The 18,785-nt window shown below is 35.7% G+C and overlaps 1 protein-coding gene across 4 annotated transcripts in view; it reads left to right on the forward strand.

The window, feature by feature from the left end:
- asap1b (ArfGAP with SH3 domain, ankyrin repeat and PH domain 1b) overlaps positions 1–18,785 on the forward strand; it is a 123,421-nt gene that overhangs the window by 69,109 nt on the left and 35,527 nt on the right. For 2 of the 4 annotated variants that reach the window (XM_066723444.1, XM_066723442.1), the window contains exons 6-13: positions 573–647; positions 1,850–1,899; positions 3,757–3,886; positions 5,845–5,930; positions 10,363–10,438; positions 10,813–10,899; positions 15,565–15,671; positions 17,235–17,304. In XM_066723444.1, coding sequence (XP_066579541.1) covers positions 573–647; positions 1,850–1,899; positions 3,757–3,886; positions 5,845–5,930; positions 10,363–10,438; positions 10,813–10,899; positions 15,565–15,671; positions 17,235–17,304 — 681 coding nt within the window. The remainder of the gene's footprint in view (positions 1–572; positions 648–1,849; positions 1,900–3,756; positions 3,887–5,844; positions 5,931–10,362; positions 10,439–10,812; positions 10,900–15,564; positions 15,672–17,234; positions 17,305–18,785) is intronic. The other 2 variants (XM_066723445.1, XM_066723443.1) reach the window with 1 other exon arrangement.

Below are 18,785 nucleotides of genomic sequence, written 5' to 3' on the forward strand. Positions count from 1 at the left end.
TATTATTATTATTATTATTATTATTATTATTATTATTTATTTCTTAACAGACACCCTTGTCCAGGGCGACTTACAAAATAAAAGAGCAATACGAAGTGCAGTTCAAGGCATAATACATTTTACAAATTCCAATTTACACAAGTGTATACAAGACAGTAAACAATATATGAGGTTATATATCGTATCGCATGATATCGGGGGTTGAGGTGTGTATGTATTTTGAGAGTCACTTTTCAAAACCATCTCTCTTCTAAATGATTTATAAAAGCTACATTCTACCCCTAAACCATCCGTTAACAGAATCTTGCCCTGTATTCTGTACTTGCTCGTGTCTACCAAACCTGTGCCAGGTTTCTGTGTAGTTTATTTTGACTTCTGTCAATAGTTTAATTTTTGAAATTTTTCTGTATTATAATTTTAATGCATCCATAACATCAACCAATGTTCTTTGATTACTATCTGGTATCTTCTCTGTTCTGTTTGGAATTTACAGCTCTAGGTTTCTTCTCCTTGAAATTAATTTTGTGCTATTATTATGGTGTCATTCTCACTAGCATGCTTCTCCATTCCAGCTCCAGAGCTTGAGCCATAATGTCATCTTCACCCTGGATTCGCTGCTGAAAGGAGATCTCAAAGGAGTGAAAGGGGTAAGATTGTGGCTGCCAGCTCATGCAGGCCAGTGTTTGAAGTCTGCTCATGGGGGAATAGTTTTTCTGCCCTTACCACCACAGTTGATATGCTGCTCTGACCCATGTTGTTACTCCCTCATTTCTGATCAAAAGAAGTTGCTTAGCCACCTGGCTCTGTATTGATCATTTTAAATCTCTTAATTTAGTATAGTGCCCTCATATTATTTTCAGGAGCACACATTTACCAAAACGATCCTTGATTTGCAATTTCACTTATTGTCCATTTAAGGTCTGTGGTAAAGTATTATATTGTTTGTTTAATTTTCAAATGACTTATTCTATTGCTTTGCAATGAATTATATATTTTAAAAAACAAAGTGAAATCTGCTGAGACCATAAGTTATAGCACTTCCAATTTTTCCCACTACTGTGGTGTTCTCCTTGCATGAATGCATTGCTTAAATATACCACGAAATATTTGTCAAGTCAGCAGATGCTGAGATGAGATGGAACTGGTTTTATCCAATTAACTGCAGACGCCCACTAGCACTGACACCCACAGAATTATTTTGAAGAGGCAAAATAAGTTATAAGAGCATTTTTAAAACCCCTTTAATGTAACTCAGTCACTATAGTTACACTTTCAATTAATCAAATTAGTATAGGACACCATTTAATGTCAGCTCTTTGAAAGACACGAATTATATAAATTTGTTAGGATCACTTTGCAGTCTTGGTGCTACTTTTCCCCTTGAAATTAAATGCTGCTGATGTCTTTAAAATATACCTCATCAGATTGTTTTGTTTTAATACACACTTATTTTGGCAATTCAAGATGAGAATCAATACATTTTTATATGCGCTGGAAATTACTTTCTTTGTCCTGGAGTAATATATTACATCATAAAAAATAATGTGAAAATGCTAGAACTTTTATGACTTTAATTTTCCTATGCTTGACATTTATTTTCTAGTATTAACAGACTGTATTTCACATCTTGGGTAACTGTAAACCAAGAATTTAGTTTCATTAACAAAGTTATGTTTATTTTATGCAAGTGTAGAATATATTATTCAGTTCAATAATTTCATTTTCTGAAGATTACTTCTTTAAGCACAATATATATTTACTGACCCACTTTTGATATGTAAATGTGTAAGTGTTTAAAGTTACATACAATTATTCTGTATTGGTTTTTGTTTTTATTATGTTTTTTTAGGACATAAAAAAGCCATTTGACAAGGCATGGAAGGATTATGAAGCCAAATTGTAAGTTTTATATATGTTTATTGTAGTGTGTGGTTTGTTAGGGGGAAGGGACGTAAAATGAATTTATTATTGTGCTTTCAGATGTTTAAACTGTTTTTATGCTTAACAAGAAGCCTGTGTTAATTTATGGGTTCAAGGTTTTGGAGTCAAGTAATTAACCCAGACTATGAGTAAAGAATAATGGTTACCCTGCACAACCATCCAATACTTTTCACCCATCACATTGTTTTAATTTCCTGCATAAAATACAAATATGAACTCTTTTGGGAAATAGTGCAAATCATGGATTAAAAGCTGAATTATTGTTGCTGCTCTTGTTAAGATTAATATCCACCTGAGACTTATTACCAGTATTCAGTGCATTCCCAAATTCAATGTGTTCTTGAATGTTGGTTAACTATTGCCCCGTTTCCACTGACAGACGCGTCCGGCCCCGGATGCTTAAATGGGCGTTTCCACTGGCTCCAGGTTTTGTGGACGATTAACTATCTGGTGCCAGACATGGTCGTAAGCATCTGTCATGCCCACTGAGGAAATACTTTGCTTTCAGAAGCGGAGATGTGTGGTTGACTTATAGACAGACAGGGAAGAGATCAGCTACAATACGTCGGAAGATATAATCTCAAGTGCTGTGTGCGATCAGAAAAAAAATTGTTTTATTAGCAGCATGGAGTGAAATTCATATACAGAAACAAAAACTTGCTGAACACGGATTTCACAGGACCGGTGCAGCGCCGCGACGAGTTACAATAAACTGAAGGATAATAATCGGATCGGTAGCAGCCGATTTTATTAATATTTTATGAACAACCGGACGTTCAGTTAACGTGTGCCCATTGACAAGTTTAATTAATGAATAAATAAATACAGCAGATCTGGGTTTCCCTCTAAAACATTAAGGACTGGTTTAATAAATGCGTCCATAATCGCCATGACTGAAACGTGCACACTTTAGTTACATTATAACATGCTATATTGTAGCTGCTGTTACTGTATGATTAATCGTGAAACGTGTGTATTTTGTTTCAACTGTAACTTGCCCTGGTTAAGGACGTCTGATAAGTAAATTAAAAATAATACGGCAAAAAGTGTTGTTTGCAGTTACAAATCTATAGTAAGAATAATAAGTTAAGGGAGTCAAGTTGGGCCATTTAAAATATATATACTAGCACATATCTTGATGATTACAGTAATAATAATAATAAATAGCAAATATTTATTTTATTGTTGCACATGGAAACATTTTCTTACGGTAACGTAATGCCTGTCTAAATATAAAGTTTATAAATATAAAGTATATATGGTTAGCTCTTCCTAATATCTTTTAACAGAAATGTGTATTTATTACGCTGTCTCCAATCATGTAAAGCAACATACATGTGTATATATATACAGAATAAAATGGACACAAAAGTCCTTTCCACATCAGGCTCTGTCGCTTGTAGTGTTGTTCTCTGTCTTGGTTCTTAAAGCGAAACACAAACCAAACCCACAATCATTCTGCTCCTCCCACAACAGGGGACGGACTTGCTACAATGCCCTGGTTTTACATAAAGCTCTGGGACGTGTCCGGCACGGCACGGCACGGACGCTTTAGACAGTGGAACCGAGGCATATATGTCTTAGGTTATAATGCATACAATACAAGTTCAATACTGAGACCACCAACCTGCAAATTCAGGTGAAGCACTTGAAACATCATTGAATCAACTACCTAGACCCCGGGTTCATTCATTTTAAGTTGCTATTCTGTCTTCTTCTGAAGAGTCGAAGTGGAGAAATTGAACAGTAAAAGCAACCAAGGAGAGGTTGGTACAGTGGATGTGTTTACTAACTTTGTGTTCACTTTTTGTACAGTACAAAAATTGAGAAAGAGAAGCGGGAGCATGCCAAGCAACATGGGATGATCCGCACGGAGATCACGGGAGCAGAGATAGCAGAGGAGATGGAAAAGGAAAGGCGACTCTTTCAGCTGCAGATGTGCGAGGTGAGCAGTTTTTCTTGTCTTAGTCTTATTTCATGCTGGCTGGCTGGTGATTACTTTGCTTTGTGTCAGAAAGAAGAATTGACTGATTAGAATTGAAATGTTCTACATCTCAATCTCATCTTAAACACATTCTACAAATAAACAACAACTGAAGCACAAATCGTAACTCTACAATGCCCTGCAAAAATATAACATTTGTATAAGTATCACATTTTTTTGAACTGGTTATTTAAGTTTTCCATCAGCATTGCTATATTATTCTTGGGCAATTGAAGCAGTTGCCTGCAGTAGTTTTCCACTGATTCGCTGACAGCCATTTCAAATTCTTGAGAGTTTTAGGGTTTTACCTGAATCATGGAAAAATAAAACCCGAAAATCTGAACCCCTAATTATACATTATATTTTAAGTTAGCACCTTTTTTAAAGGTCTCCCCAAGAGGTTTCCACTGATTATTGATGTACAGTCTCTCTTTTCCAAGTGATGCCATCAGAGCTGCTTATCTTCCCATCTCTTATATGGTTTCCTTTTTTTCATGTTGTTGTCCATTCCTTAACAACTTCTGTCCATCTTTGTTCTATTCTTCTTGCAATATGTCTGGCCCATATTATCTTGCAATAATGTTACATATGTGTGTTTGTTCTCAGATCCATGTATTTGTTTTTATGTTTCTTATTATTATTAAAATTATACTTCTTTCTATGCCTCTTTGTGTTTGCAATTTCGGGATAATTATAATTATAGTTGCCAGATTTCAAATCCATTAGTGAGCCCTGGTAGTATATTTTGATCATACAATTCCCTTTCATTAGCATGCCATTCCTTCCAAATGCACTCCATCCCATTTTTACTCTTCTTTTGATTTCATCTATAAGGTCTCCATCTGAAATAATTTGTTGTCCAAGGTAGACAGCTTTTGACTTCAATTATCTTTCAATCTGCTTCAATTTTATTAGTTTTGACAAAGCTGTTGAACCTGACTTTGGTCTTATGCAAGTTCATTTTGAGACCAGTTTCCTTATTCCTTATCGAATCCTAGAATTCGAAGTTGCAGGTGTTCAGGTGCTTTTACAAACATAATGATGTCATTGTGAAATAATAGGTTGTTCAAGTGAGCTCCTTTAATCTTGATTCAATTTTCTTCAAGTCTTGCCATGACAAGTTTTGGAGAGATTGTATCTCCTTGACCTACTCCTTTGCAGATCTTGATCTTGTCAGTGTCTTGGTGGAGTAGGAATGTTGATATGACATTCTTGTAGATGTATTTAATACGGTTAATGTAGGTTTCCTCAATGTTTTGATTTCTTTGACGTCTCAGACGTCTTGAGTATGATCCTTCATGTTACATTTACTTGGTGAAGGAAATGTGTTAACACCTTTGTGATGGTAATAGTTGTGTTTTCCATTGTTAATTCTGAGACACTTTGTGCAAAGAATTTTCTGTTTCTTCTCCAGCTTTTTTTAGGATCTCCACTGTTCCATCATCTCCAGGTGTTTTTGCATTCTACATCTTTATTGCATAAGCTGTATATAAGCTTCTGGAAGCACATGTGGTATTTCACTTGTGTTCATTGAGACCTTATTTACTGCTAACATCACTACTATATCAGGGTTTTTTCTTTGGTTGAATTCTTCCACTCTTGATAATCACATCTCTGTTTTTCATTTTTGTGTCATCATTTTTTAGGGCATTGATCACATGTTGTCCTATTATTCCTAAATAAATGAATGTGAAATAAAAACACATCACAAACAAATGGTATGCTTGCATTCTGTTTCCCACTACATTCTATCACAGTTGTTCAACAGTCAACTGTTTTTTAACATGATGCACAAGGACTTGTCAACTGGAAATGTTATTTAATTTGAATTTGAATTGTGGCTTTCAAGGAAACTCCTACTGCTTTAGAAAGATTTTAGAGTAATCTGCATTAATTTGTACCTTTTTTTTCTCTTTTAGTATCTCATTAAAGTGAATGAAATCAAGACAAAGAAGGGGGTGGATCTTCTTCAAAACCTAATCAAGTATTACCACGCACAATGCAAGTAAGTAAACACTTTAACCAACTCCAAGTGTCCAAAGTCTGGTATCCTGTAGAGTCTGTTGGGCTGTCAGGACAGTTTTCACACAGTTTTCTAATAGAGAGAATTATTTTCCAGTCATTAGTCTACTAAACAACAAATAAAATTTGTATTTGTGTTTTGTTTCATTTACACATTTCCAACATTTGTAGTCTTATTAAAGTAAATTGTTTTTATGACATTATATATACATGAAATTCTATATGTTGATACGCATTCTGTCATCATAGAACATGATTTTATATGAAAACATGGCACAGACTTCACTTATGTATTCAAATATCCTTGTATCGCCTTTCCTTTTATGTTCATTAAATTCTTCCTGGAAACAAAAATCCCTTAAACTTGAATGTTAAAAATAGCATTTTCTTACTTGACTTCTTGACTCTCTTCTCTCTGTTCATGTTGTTCTGTGGAGTTAGGTGTTAGTTTGTCATGGTTACCTTCTGTTCTGTTAAGAGCAGATTGGGAAAGGATTTCTGAAAGCTGAGCGTGAAGGAATCCGTGAATCCTGAGTTTTAACACGGAAGCCTGTATGCCAACTGATATATGAGTTAAAGCAGTAGAGTGTGTTAGCATATTTACAGATCACATATGATATTAAAAAAACAAAAATACATTTTTTGCATATAACAAAATGCAATGTACAACAAGGGGTGAAACTGTAGATTGTCACAGTAATTCTTATTTAGATGTCAGGAGTTTTCCCTTTTTGTTTTGTTTCGGGGTTTTTCATGCACAAGAATGTGGCTGCTGTCCAAATGTGTGGCCTTTGCCGAGTTAATTTGGGCTAACTTTGTACACACTAGAGAGCAGCTTGAGAAGTTGAAGAACTATGAGGTCAACCCTTGTGGTACTGTAATTAGCTCAGCTCCAGCCAGGCAAGAAGAACTGAGCAGACCAGCACAGAAATAATTTATAATGACCTGTGCTATGAACAGCAAGTTCAGTGCAGCATTATATTGAATCAGCCATCATTAAATTACCTAGGAGCGAACCTATGTTTTCCAGCTGTCATCTTCAATTAAATATGCTTTCATTAAGGATAAAACTCGGTCAGTCTAGGAGAACCATAGGGCCTACACTGCTCACTGTCTTTTGCTGGTGAAGCACTTTTCTTTTCTTGTAGGCTCCTCGCAACCTTACATTTTCTGATTTTCACAAATCAATTTCCTTGTTAGTATTAATGTCCTGGAGCATTTGTTTCCTTTATTGCATGTTTGAATTATAAGAAACGAGGAAGTAGTAAGTGTTTAATCTCGTAGAACTGTGAGGAAGCAAAGGGGGTGGGGGGAACAAAAAGGTAGGCAATCTGAATGCATATTGAATTCTAGAGAAGTCCTATTATGTAGATAAAAAGGCAATTTGGATCTTTTGTTCCAAAGAAATGTCTTCTGTAATTGTGAATTAATGAAATAATGAGGCGCAAGTTCAAACTATATTTAAAAAATAAGCAGATTTGTCATTATGATAACTAAATTAAATTACTTAAAGGCTTGTGCTCAACAAGGAGGTGAACTGATGAGAATTAAGTTAATCAATCTAAATGCTTCTGATTCGGGAGGGTGATGCGAAATACACTAATGCCTACAATATCTGGTCCGCTAAACTGTTTTTTGTGTTTGTAAAAATGGGCTTTCATATTGTTAGGCAGCTTTTATTCAGACTGTCAGTCTATTTCCTGGACATTTGTTAATGAAGTTTGAGATCTTTTATAGATCCTTAAATTACAACATTGTACAATCTACACTGGTGGTCAGAACACTGAAGACCATTCTGCAGAGGACATTTGTTTTTACTGGCATTTGACTTCAAACGTATTTAGCTAGCAATCACAGCTACACACATTCTGGGCACACACGTTTAATAGTCTTTCATGGTCTATTTTTGTCCATTCACTCATTCTTTGAATTCCGTTATGAATGTGATCAAATTTCTCATTGCCTTTGTGACATTCTAACGACCCACAGCTCTTGATGTAACATTTCATTCTCTGTAATATTTTCTCACACCATTGTTCTGCCCTAATTCTCAAGATTATTTATTTTCAACAATTTTGCTCAGTTTTTGAAAGCAGTTTTAGTCTTGAATTGTAAATCCACCATTTCAGTAGTGTTTGAGAGCCACACGCAGGGACCCATAGGAAGCTTTGATGGAAAAGTGTTTTGTTGAGGTATCCATGGAAACAGGCTTAACCCCTCCCCCTTTGAGCAATGCTTTCAACTTGAAAGATAACCACCATTTTAGTAATTATTACATAAGAAAGAGGATACTTTGGCCATGTATACCTTTATCAGAGATTTAACACTGAGAACAAATAATGTGTTCAGATTATAGGTGTTAATGCATGCTTACATTCTTTTTCAGTAAAATGTACAGTAATTTCATAGCAGATGTTACTGTGATTATTCAGTACCATTGGAGTTACCATAAAGTGTAAATAAAAATGTAGTTCTTTGTAATTATTCCAGTATACTACTGTAAAGTCTTCAACAGATAGTTATACTGGCGAGTTTGGATGGTTTAAGAATCAGAAACTAATTTCTGACTCAAGGGCTATGCCCTAGTTCAGCTCAGTGTATTGCTTTTTTTTTATCTTATTGTAGCTCAATTTAATGCAACAATTTACAATCCATATTTTAAATTAGTGCTATACCCACTGATCCATTACACTGCCCTATGGCCTTAGTAAAGTATTAGTAGTGTTTTGTGATTTTGTGATATCCACATACATTGAACTACATCAATGATTTTGGGAATGATCTCAAGTCTTATTGTTAAATGCACCATCTTAACAAAGACTGCTTCATAAATTAATACAGGTAGATTTATTTCTACTTCCATATGAATAGTGCTTCCAAGTGGAGCTTGCATGCTGCTAAATGCCTGCTTCCTTACCAGAGAATGACTGTCCTTCAAATGTAGGCAATTTACAGTACCATACAGTAAAAATGTCACAGTATTTGATTGTAAAGAATACAGTAATATACAGACAAATGTACAGCATATTTATTTATATACAGCATTATAATCACATTATTTCAGTTAGGCATTATAATACCTTTTATACAACCGATAGTTGTTTGTTATAGAAGAGAGACATGGATTCCCCATTCAAGAAAGAAAGAAAAAAAGATTAGCTGTACTGGCAGTTCATTCTTGGCAAGTCTATTTATACTGTGTTCTTGATGCTTGGTTGTTATATGGACTTTCTGCTAATCATCTATATCCTTTGACTCTTTTTGTGTTTATAAACACATGAGCTCTTATCTTGCACTCAAGAATAAAATACAAAATTGCGTGACCATGATGTAATGATATCTCTGTCTTTTAGTTTTTTAAATATTAATCTGAAGTCATCCAAAGAGGTTTGCGAAAGCAACTTGCATGCCATAAGTCAGTAACGCTTAAAAATAAAAACCAACACCCATCTTTCCAAAGATATTTTCATAGGGTTTACATTTGTGACACCGAAACAAATGAGAAATGCAAGATGTAATGATTTACACATGTGATAAAAGCAGTGTGTCTCTCACTTGTTCCCAGTCTACAGAATTAACACCACCACTGCTGTGAGATGGTGTCTAGAGAGAGGAATTAAAATGACAGATTTAACAATATATAGATATCTATTATTTATTTATTTTTTAGACAATTGCAACTTGCCTGAGTGAGAATGAAACGGAAGATAAAAGATGAAGAAAATAAAAAAATGATTAAAAAGAAATGCACTGGAGAGAGAGAAACTGAGTCTAGCCTTTGCTTGTAGATATGATATTTGATTTACTTTTTATTATTATTATAATTTTTGTCATTTAGCTGATGCTCTTATCCAGGGCGACTTACATTTGTACCCATTTATATAGCTGGGCATTTTACTGGAGCAATCCAAGTGAAGTACCTTGCTCAGGGGTACAACAGCACTGCCCCACCCAGGATTCGAACCCATATGAGTCCAGAGCCCTAACCAATACGCCACAAGTCAACATTTGGGATCACTGAGAGTAATATGATTATTATACATGTTTTATCTTTGGTATAGGTGGAATTGAGAAATATCATTCAGGTATTCAGACAGCTGATCCACTTCAGAAGACAGTGAACTCTCAGAAATCCATTCAACCTTCCTCTGACTTTATCACGCCATCACTAGTTTCTCATACACTGCCCTGCACAGTTATCAAATATATACTGAATGTAAATGGGGGGGGGGGAAATAATTGTGTAAAATATGAAGGAATATTTTATTTATATATAAGGAATCCCTTTTTTAAATAGCCTCATGCTGCCACTTGTTGCAAATGGTGAGTTGGAATACGTTTTCCTCAGATATGAACACTGGATATTTCTCCGGATCGGTCTACAGAAACTGAACATTTTTGTTTTTGTTTTTCAGTTTTTTCCAAGATGGCTTAAAAACCGCAGACAAGTTGAAACAGTACATTGAGAAGCTGGCTGCCGATCTATACAATGTAAGTAATGCCTGCAAATTGTTCAGTGGCCTGTGTCAGGGCATATCCTTGCATTTTTGCATTGTTTTCCTTCTTTCCTAATTCTTTTTGTTTTAGCACTTGTGGAAGCCTCTAGGAATATAAACTTCTGATTTCGAAATATCAAACCCCAGTAAACATTACATTGCCAAATACTGCTGTATGTACCCCGGGGGCAGACAACAGGCATGTCACATCTGGCTGCATGTATAGTCATCAAACATACCCAGTCTGAGGAGCATTCATCATGTCTTTATGCAGGTGTGCATTAAATAAAACTTGTGATATTTAAGTGGGGTTGTTATGTATACAAAACAGTATTCTATATATACAGCCATTTTTTGTGTATGCCTTAGATCAAGCAGACCCAAGATGAAGAGAAGAAACAGCTGACGGCCTTGCGAGACCTGATCAAGTCTTCCCTGCAGCTGGACCAGAAGGAGGTAGGCACAGCGCATTGCGGGCTGGCTGCCTCGAGCCCAGTCAGACCGGCTGAGGCTGGGGTTTCACTTACATGGTAGCAGGCACAGTAACCCTAGAGAAATGAATAATTAATTAATCTGAAAAGTTTTATCCTTGATAGCCAGTTAACTTCCCAATAGTGGACTTTGGAGCACAGGGTCATGGGTTCAGTCCCATGTGGGGGCACTACTGCTGTACCCTTGTACCCTGCAAGGGAATTTACTTAGATTGCTCCAGTAAATGCCCAGCTGTATAAATGGATACAAATGTTGGGGAAAAAAAAAAAAGTTATATTTTGTAACAATTGTAAGTCACCCCGAATAAGAAATCGAGTGATAAAAATAATAAAAAACAGGCTTCTAAAATGCATAAATAGACATGCAAGTCTTTTTCACCTCCAAGTTTAGGTGCAAGATCTTGACGAAAGACTTAAAGAACATGATTTTAAATACCTTTGTGTGACAAAAGCATTTGGTATTAAAATATAAATAAACAAACCAATAATTTAGAACAATTCCTTCCACATTTCTCATAATGTTTCAAATCAAAAGTTTTACGGTTTTAATTTGGTAAAATCCCTGGTAGACTGTGACTTGACATCTGCTTTAAAAATAAATACATCAGTTAACCTGTTCAGTGCAGTGAAACATAATTACTGTGGTTCAGCCTTCAGAGTTGCCAGTGCTGTACCATGCTGGTAGCCAGTGTAAAGTAGGCCTTGCTGGTAACCAGTGTTGTGCCACACTGACTGCTCAGTGTAATGCCAGTGTGTAAAGTTAGAAATGGCAACACTCCTTTCAGGCATTTAGCTAGTCTCACAGGTCGGCCCACAGGTCTGGTTCTAGGACCCAGCCTTTTTCTCCATATTGTTTGTAACAAATCAAGAACCATCTGTTTTAGAGCTATAGTTACCTTATGTACTGCTCTATAAATACCTTTAACTGAAAACAAGGCGTTTGCAATCAGTTTGCAATCAGTTTTGATTGTTTAAGACTATACAAATACCTGCCAAAAATCTGTTAAAATATAGGCATAGATATAATGGCTCTTTTTATCAGACTTTCTTTAGACATTCTGAATAATACTGAAAAATAATTGTGAATGTCACAAATTTGAGTTCTGTGCTCATCCCCATTCTCTTGCAAGAGTGAAATTGTGCCAATTTGTAAGCAATGTATAATCCTATTCTATCCTGTTATTGCCTTAAGATCCACATCTTCTGTGGCTCTGCTGTTGTTGTTTGTTTGCTTGCTGTTTCTTTTTGTCTGAACCACAGCACCTGTGGTTTATTTATTTTTTTTGTTTAATTGAGGGAATATCAGTGGATTTTGCCATGAGAAATCACATAGAAATGCCCTGGTGACCGTGCTGTTTGTTAACTGTACCAGGCACGTGTAGTGGATTTGCAGAATTGACTAAAGAGGAGTAGAAATAACTGGGGGGTTCCTGGTCTGTCACTGCAAGAGCGACATTTTGTCTATCCAGGCAGATTAGGTCATAGCCCTTAGGAACTATTTTCATCTTCCAGTGTTATTTTGCAGTACAGAAATAAAGTACTCAGAATCAAAGCTCAGTGTGATTGTGTCTCTTCAGTCCACTGATATCATGGCTGAAGGACAAGTAAGGTTAAATAAAAATCCTCCAACACCAGGAAGGCACATTTGAGTTATACATTTAAAATATATATATATTTTTTATTTGTGTACCATAGACTGCTTTTGTGCCGGAAAAAAACTAAAATAGCAAGCCATCAATTGTATTGCTGATAAGTTATGACATGTTGTAAAGGTCATTACTGCAAGGGGTTATTCAGATCTTCGATATATTCATAGATGTCTTCATTTCAACATGGATGTCTTATTAGTTAATTCTAAGTATCGCTTTTCTTGTTTAAATCTTCATATCCATTTTTTTTTCTTTCAAATCAAAGGATATTCAAAAATAAAGGGAGATGAGTTACTTTGCTTGAAGAATCTTATTTTGTAATTAAAGCAGGACTTGGGTGAAACAGTGTGAGAATTGTTTTGGGCTCAATATTGAATATGTGTGAGACGTGTCTAATTGTGTTATGTTTAACCCTGAATATATTCCCTGTCTAATGCATGGCTTTCTTAAGAAATCTAACCAAGACCTTCTGTCTACCTTTTACGCTCTGCTTCTCTCTCCCTACTGCCTTTCCTGATTGAAGTCTAGGAGAGTAAGTTGCAGTAACCGTCTGCATGTTTTGTGTGTGGTGCGTGGATACAGTAATACCCCGTTTTGCGTCGAGGATGCACTCTTGAAAACCATGACACAAACAAAAAGACACAAAAGGATTGTACTAGAAGTCTCTGTTATAATTGAGGATGCCTTCAAAGCTCTTAGAAACTCACAGAATACAAACTTACTTCAAGAAAAATACAAAATAAACGCACCTTTCTATGTAAAATACAAACTAAAAATATATGTATAAAATTAAAGCAATATTCAAAATAAATGGTCATGAACATGTATAGACAAAGATTAAGAACTTTAAATCTTTTGAAAACCAAAACCTACTACACATTTACCTTTATGAAATCTTTCAATTGCTTTCGTCTTCGTACTTAAAGGAACAGCCTTCCTCCTCTTCTGGCATTCCTGTTCAGAGGGAGAAGACAACATACTTATTTTTGTAGCCATTGTTCTTTTTTCCCCCACAAAGAATACACAATGAAGAGGAGTATGAATTCTCTCATCAATAAAACCGGGCGGATGAGGCAAAATTAAACGATGCAGAACTGAGATCTTAGACAATGCAGAAAAAAGTTTGTTCCCTAAATAATTAATGACGTAGAAACGAACCAAAAAGCATCAACACAAAACGGGGTATTGCTCTACTTGAAACTGATCATCCCTATGTGAAGGGAAATTGGAAATGAAATGGCTGCTGTGTGGTTCAGCAAAAATAACTATAATACAGAAACAGGGTTTTGTTTTTATTACTATCTCTCCGAAAAAGTATTATTACATGTATATCCGTATTGTTTGGGTCCAGATTGTGTACTACTTGTTTACTTTTCCTGTTCACAGGTGAAATTTTAATCCTCTGTTAATCAAATGTCTTGCATTGTGGTGAAATAGTTTTTAATACTTGTACTAACTCAGGACTAGCAGGATTTTATTTTGAGTGGTGGTTATTAGACCTAAAGACTCCCTCACTACATGTTTTAAACCTTGGACTCTTAATTAGTATTTAATTGGAGAAGATAAGTGCATAAGGAGTATGTGTTTAAAAAATAGGGGATTGTATGTGTATTTTCACCTTTGAAGGATTTCATTACTATCCTTTCATATGTTTTTTTTTTTTTGTTTGGACACCAAAGTCCTCTTTTTTTGTTTTTTCCCTCTGTATGTATTCTTTAGCTTTTGCATTTTATGCTGTACTGAGGTAAACTCTCCTCAAAATCATCCCTCTACCACTCTTAAAATACTTCTTCATCTGTAGATTAATAACTGCACACATATGGTATATACAGTACTGTGCAAAAGTTTTAGGCAGGTGTGAAAAAATGCTGTAAAGTAAGAATGCTTTCAAAAATAGACATTCATAGATTATATTCATTATATTCATATATTCAATTAACAAAATGCAAAGTGAGTGAACAGAAGAAAAATCTACATCAAATCCATATTTGGTGTGACCACCATTTGCCTTCAAAACAGCATCAGCATAAATTCTTCTAGGTACACTTGCACACAGTTTTTATGGAACTCGGCAGGTAGGTCTGCCCACGGAGAACTAACCACAGTTCTTCTGTGGATTTAGGCAGCCTCAGTTGCTTCTCTCTCTCCATGTAATTCCAGACAGACTCAATGATGTTGAGATCAGGGCACATTTTCACATTTTGACTCATAAGTCCAGAGTACCTGCTGCCATTTTTCTGCACCCAGTTCCTGTGTTTTTGTGCATAGTTGAGTCGCTTGGCCTTGTTGCCACATCGGAGGTATGGCTTTTTGGCCTCTTTCCATGAAGCCACTTCTGACCAGACTTCTCCGGACAGTAGATGGGTGTACCAGGGTCCCACTGTTTTCTGCCAATTCTGAGCTGATGGCACTGCTGGACATCTTCCTATTGCGAAGGGAAGTAAGCATGATGTGTCTTTCATCTGCTGCAGTAAGTTTCCTTGGCCGACCACTGTGTCTACGGTCCTCAACGTTGCCCGTTTCTTTGTGCTTCTTCACAAGAGCCCGGACAGCACATCTGGAAACCCCTGTCTGTCTTGAAATGTCTGCCTGGGAGAGACCTTGCTGATGCAGTATAACTACCTTGTGTCTTGTTGCTGTGCTCAGTCTTGCCATGGTGTAGGACTTTTGACTTCAGCAGCCTCACCTTGTTAGTGGAGCCCTGATCTCAACTTCATCGAGTCTGTCTGGGATTACATGAAGCGAGAGAAGCACTTTGCATTTAGTTAATTGATAAATATAATCTATTAACATGTCTATTTTTGACAGCATTCTTACTTTACAGCATTTTCTCACACCTGCCTAAAGCTTTTGCACAGTACTGTAGCATGTGCTGTGTTTAAGTAGTTACTTAAAGCATACCATTTACATGTAACAGTTACATATGTTAAATGTTATGGTGTTAATTGTTTAAAAAAAAAATCTATTTTATTTTAAACCAGGACTCTCAAAGTAAACAGGGGGGATACAGTATGCACCAACTTCAGGGCAACAAGGAATTCGGCAGTGAGAAGAAAGGATACCTTTTAAAAAAAAGTGATGGGTATGTGTGAGTGTCCTTTTACTTTTCGAGATTGTCTAATAAGCATGGAATGAGTCATATATAAATGAAGGAATGTGATGGATTTAATTTTCCCCTGAGGTTCTTCAGTGGTCTCTGCCAATTTTCCCTTCGGCTAAACACGTGCCTCTTTTCATGTGTGAATTCTTATAACATCTCTTAGCCGTCTTCCAACTGTGTCAACACTGAGCAGTGGCTGTATGCAGCAGTCATCTGATTAATGAGATCAATCTTTTGCTTATAACACATAGACTACACATGTTAATTAGTACCTAAGAATTGTGAGAATTGGGGTTGTAAAAATCATGTTCAGTTTGTCTCAAACTATTACTTGTCTTCCCATGGCTGCTATGAAGAATTGAAGCTCCTTTTAGCAAAACTGTAACCATGTTTATAAAAAAAAAATGGATGGTTCCCATTGTGTCCTCTCAGTCTTTTTGCTCACATTATTAAAAAAAATATAAATACAGTATTTTATACATTCTGCGTAAGTAACACCTTAATATAAAAACAAACATTTTTGTTTGTGAATTGTGCTACTATATTTAAGCTGTATTCTTATAACAAATTGAAACTATGAATTAGGGAACAGAGATGTTTTCTATATGCATTGATCACTATTTTATTGCTGTTGTTTTTAATTTGAAGATCATCCTTTTACGGAAAATGTATCTGTACACACACAGTTGTGAATAAACATATTTTAGTTAACTTTAACATTTCAAAGATATCTTTCAGCCTGGGAATCCACTAATCTGCGTTTATTTTTTGTGGAGGGGAAAACTCATTGTTCTGGGTCATTATGATGTGACAGAGCATGCATTGTGATACAGAGCGTTAGTGTACAGGTGGGACTCGAGTCAGCAGAGACTCCTCACTGTAAACGTGACATGATAATCTCTAGTATCAAGGGAAACGCAACATTTTGTAATGGTTAGCTGAGAGTCCATTCATATAATTTCCATATAGATCATTTCTAATTACTTTCCAAGACTTTGTCAGATTATGTTCTGTGTGATTTTGTTTGCATCTCAAGGATATCATAACAGCCTTGACAAAAGAATCAAGATTTTGCAATAAAGACAAACATGCTTGTTAAAAAAGCCTTGATAGAAAAAGCAAATTAAATAATCAGATCAGCTGATGATGTTTGTTTTGGTGGCTCAGCTGCTAGTCTCATCCTGCCGTTTCTTGAGGGATCCGATGCTATCAGTTGCAGATCCCATAGAAGCAGCTTCTTGTAATTTAATGACATTCATTATGAGTTCAGTTAACCCCTACTTTTTTTTAATAAACACTAGTTTTCCTTTGATTAAAAATGTGCATATGATATTATGCTTTTACATAACTAATCTTTGTAGCTGTTTATTTGGAATCAGAGTTCTTGCATGCAGTTGTAAACTGGAGAATGCTGACCTAGCTGTCAACATCTAGTCGTTTTTAATCCTCAGGGGAGAGTAAAATATAAAAGTTTTGCATTATTCACTGCTTTATTATTTATTATTGAGAACTAAGATTTTTTTTTTTTTTCATTTCATTTCATCCCCACAGGTTAAGAAAAGTTTGGCAGAGAAGGAAATGTTCTGTGAAGAATGGGATTCTAACAATCTCACATGCAACAGTAAGTTTTATTGCAAAGCTCCCTCTTTTTTTTTTTTTTTTTCTTATAAATGGATCGAGCATTGCCAGTCTGGAGTCCTTGGATCTAATCCAGGTTATGTTTCCAGTGAATTTTATTGGACTCAGCCTAGCCCTAAGTGGACTTCTTAACCTGAAATTGTACTGATATGTGTTCAAAACAATGATATAATGTATTACCATAACATTTCCAAGTTCATCATTCCTATAGAGACATTCTTCTGCTTTCATATCTGTGTAATTCTGTACTTAACTCTGTGCTTAAACTGACTTTATGCTGACTGCTCAGTAACTGAATCTGATATCAACAAAGAAAGAAAAAATACATCTTAAGTTAAAATTGATTTACAGATCCCTCCAGTGTTTTTGCACAGAAGAGGTTTTTGTTATGTTTTCACTGGAAATTTTAATGATTTGATTCATAGCTTTTGTACCAGAAACAACAAGGAGGATAAAGGTGATTCTAATGTGCTGGACTAGAGATAACTTGGTCAACAATTAAATGAATACACAAGTAAACGATAAATATACTTAACACAGGCCAATTACACATCTTTAACATACAGGCTAGTAGAATTGTGCACGTTCATGGCCAAAGCAATGTTGAGTCTTTTTATATGTGGCAAATATTGTTTTATCTTGTAGATAGGACTTTATAAGTGTTTTAATAATGCTGTTATAGATCATGTAATCATACCTTTTGACCTGGGTGTTTATATCTCAGCAGACAAGGTTATCATAAACCCCAGAGGAGGAAAAAGGATGTTGCAATTGAGAGACCGGAAATGTCAAAGCAAGAGCAATTCCCCTAGTAGAGCCTGGCTGTTTTGGAACGCTTTGAGTTTTTATGAGCCCTGGGGTGTCTGAATTTCTGCAGCTCTCTTTTTTTAGCTTTTCCAGTTTGGCAGAAAACGCCTTTGTGAATAACCATTAATTTGTGGCTGATATACATCTCTGTTTTTCCCATACAGTCATAATAGTACAGCAAGACCACAGCTAAAATGATCTGTTGTGCATAAACATCTCTAATTACAGACTTTCTCTCGCACATTGGTTGATTATGGTCTTGTAGATTGCAGAGGTTGTTTGTGACTTGTTCTCTCCAGGGTGTCAGTCACATTACTTCCTGCTGCCCTCTTATTAGGCACTGAATCTAATTAGAAGCTGCTGTTTCAAAGTGAAAGAATTTGTCAAGATTTCTCCACCTTTTTAATGGCCCTTTTATTGTCTTATCTGCTTTGGAAAAGATGCTTATTTTTAGTAATTGTCTTGCAGCATCAGTATGTCTTTTAAGAAACTGTAATACTAGTGGTACAGGAGTAGTAACTGTTTGACTCTGATGTAAATGTATTTGCTGTTATCTGCCTGATTGTCTTCTAATAGCAGGCTTTAGTCAGAGTATATAATGATGTGAGTCCGTCTGTACTATACTAGTTCTTTGGAGACAGATACAGGTGTTTTCTA

This window comes from Amia ocellicauda, chromosome 2, assembly GCF_036373705.1.
Source record: "Amia ocellicauda isolate fAmiCal2 chromosome 2, fAmiCal2.hap1, whole genome shotgun sequence".
Taxonomy (NCBI): Eukaryota; Metazoa; Chordata; class Actinopteri; order Amiiformes; family Amiidae; genus Amia; species Amia ocellicauda.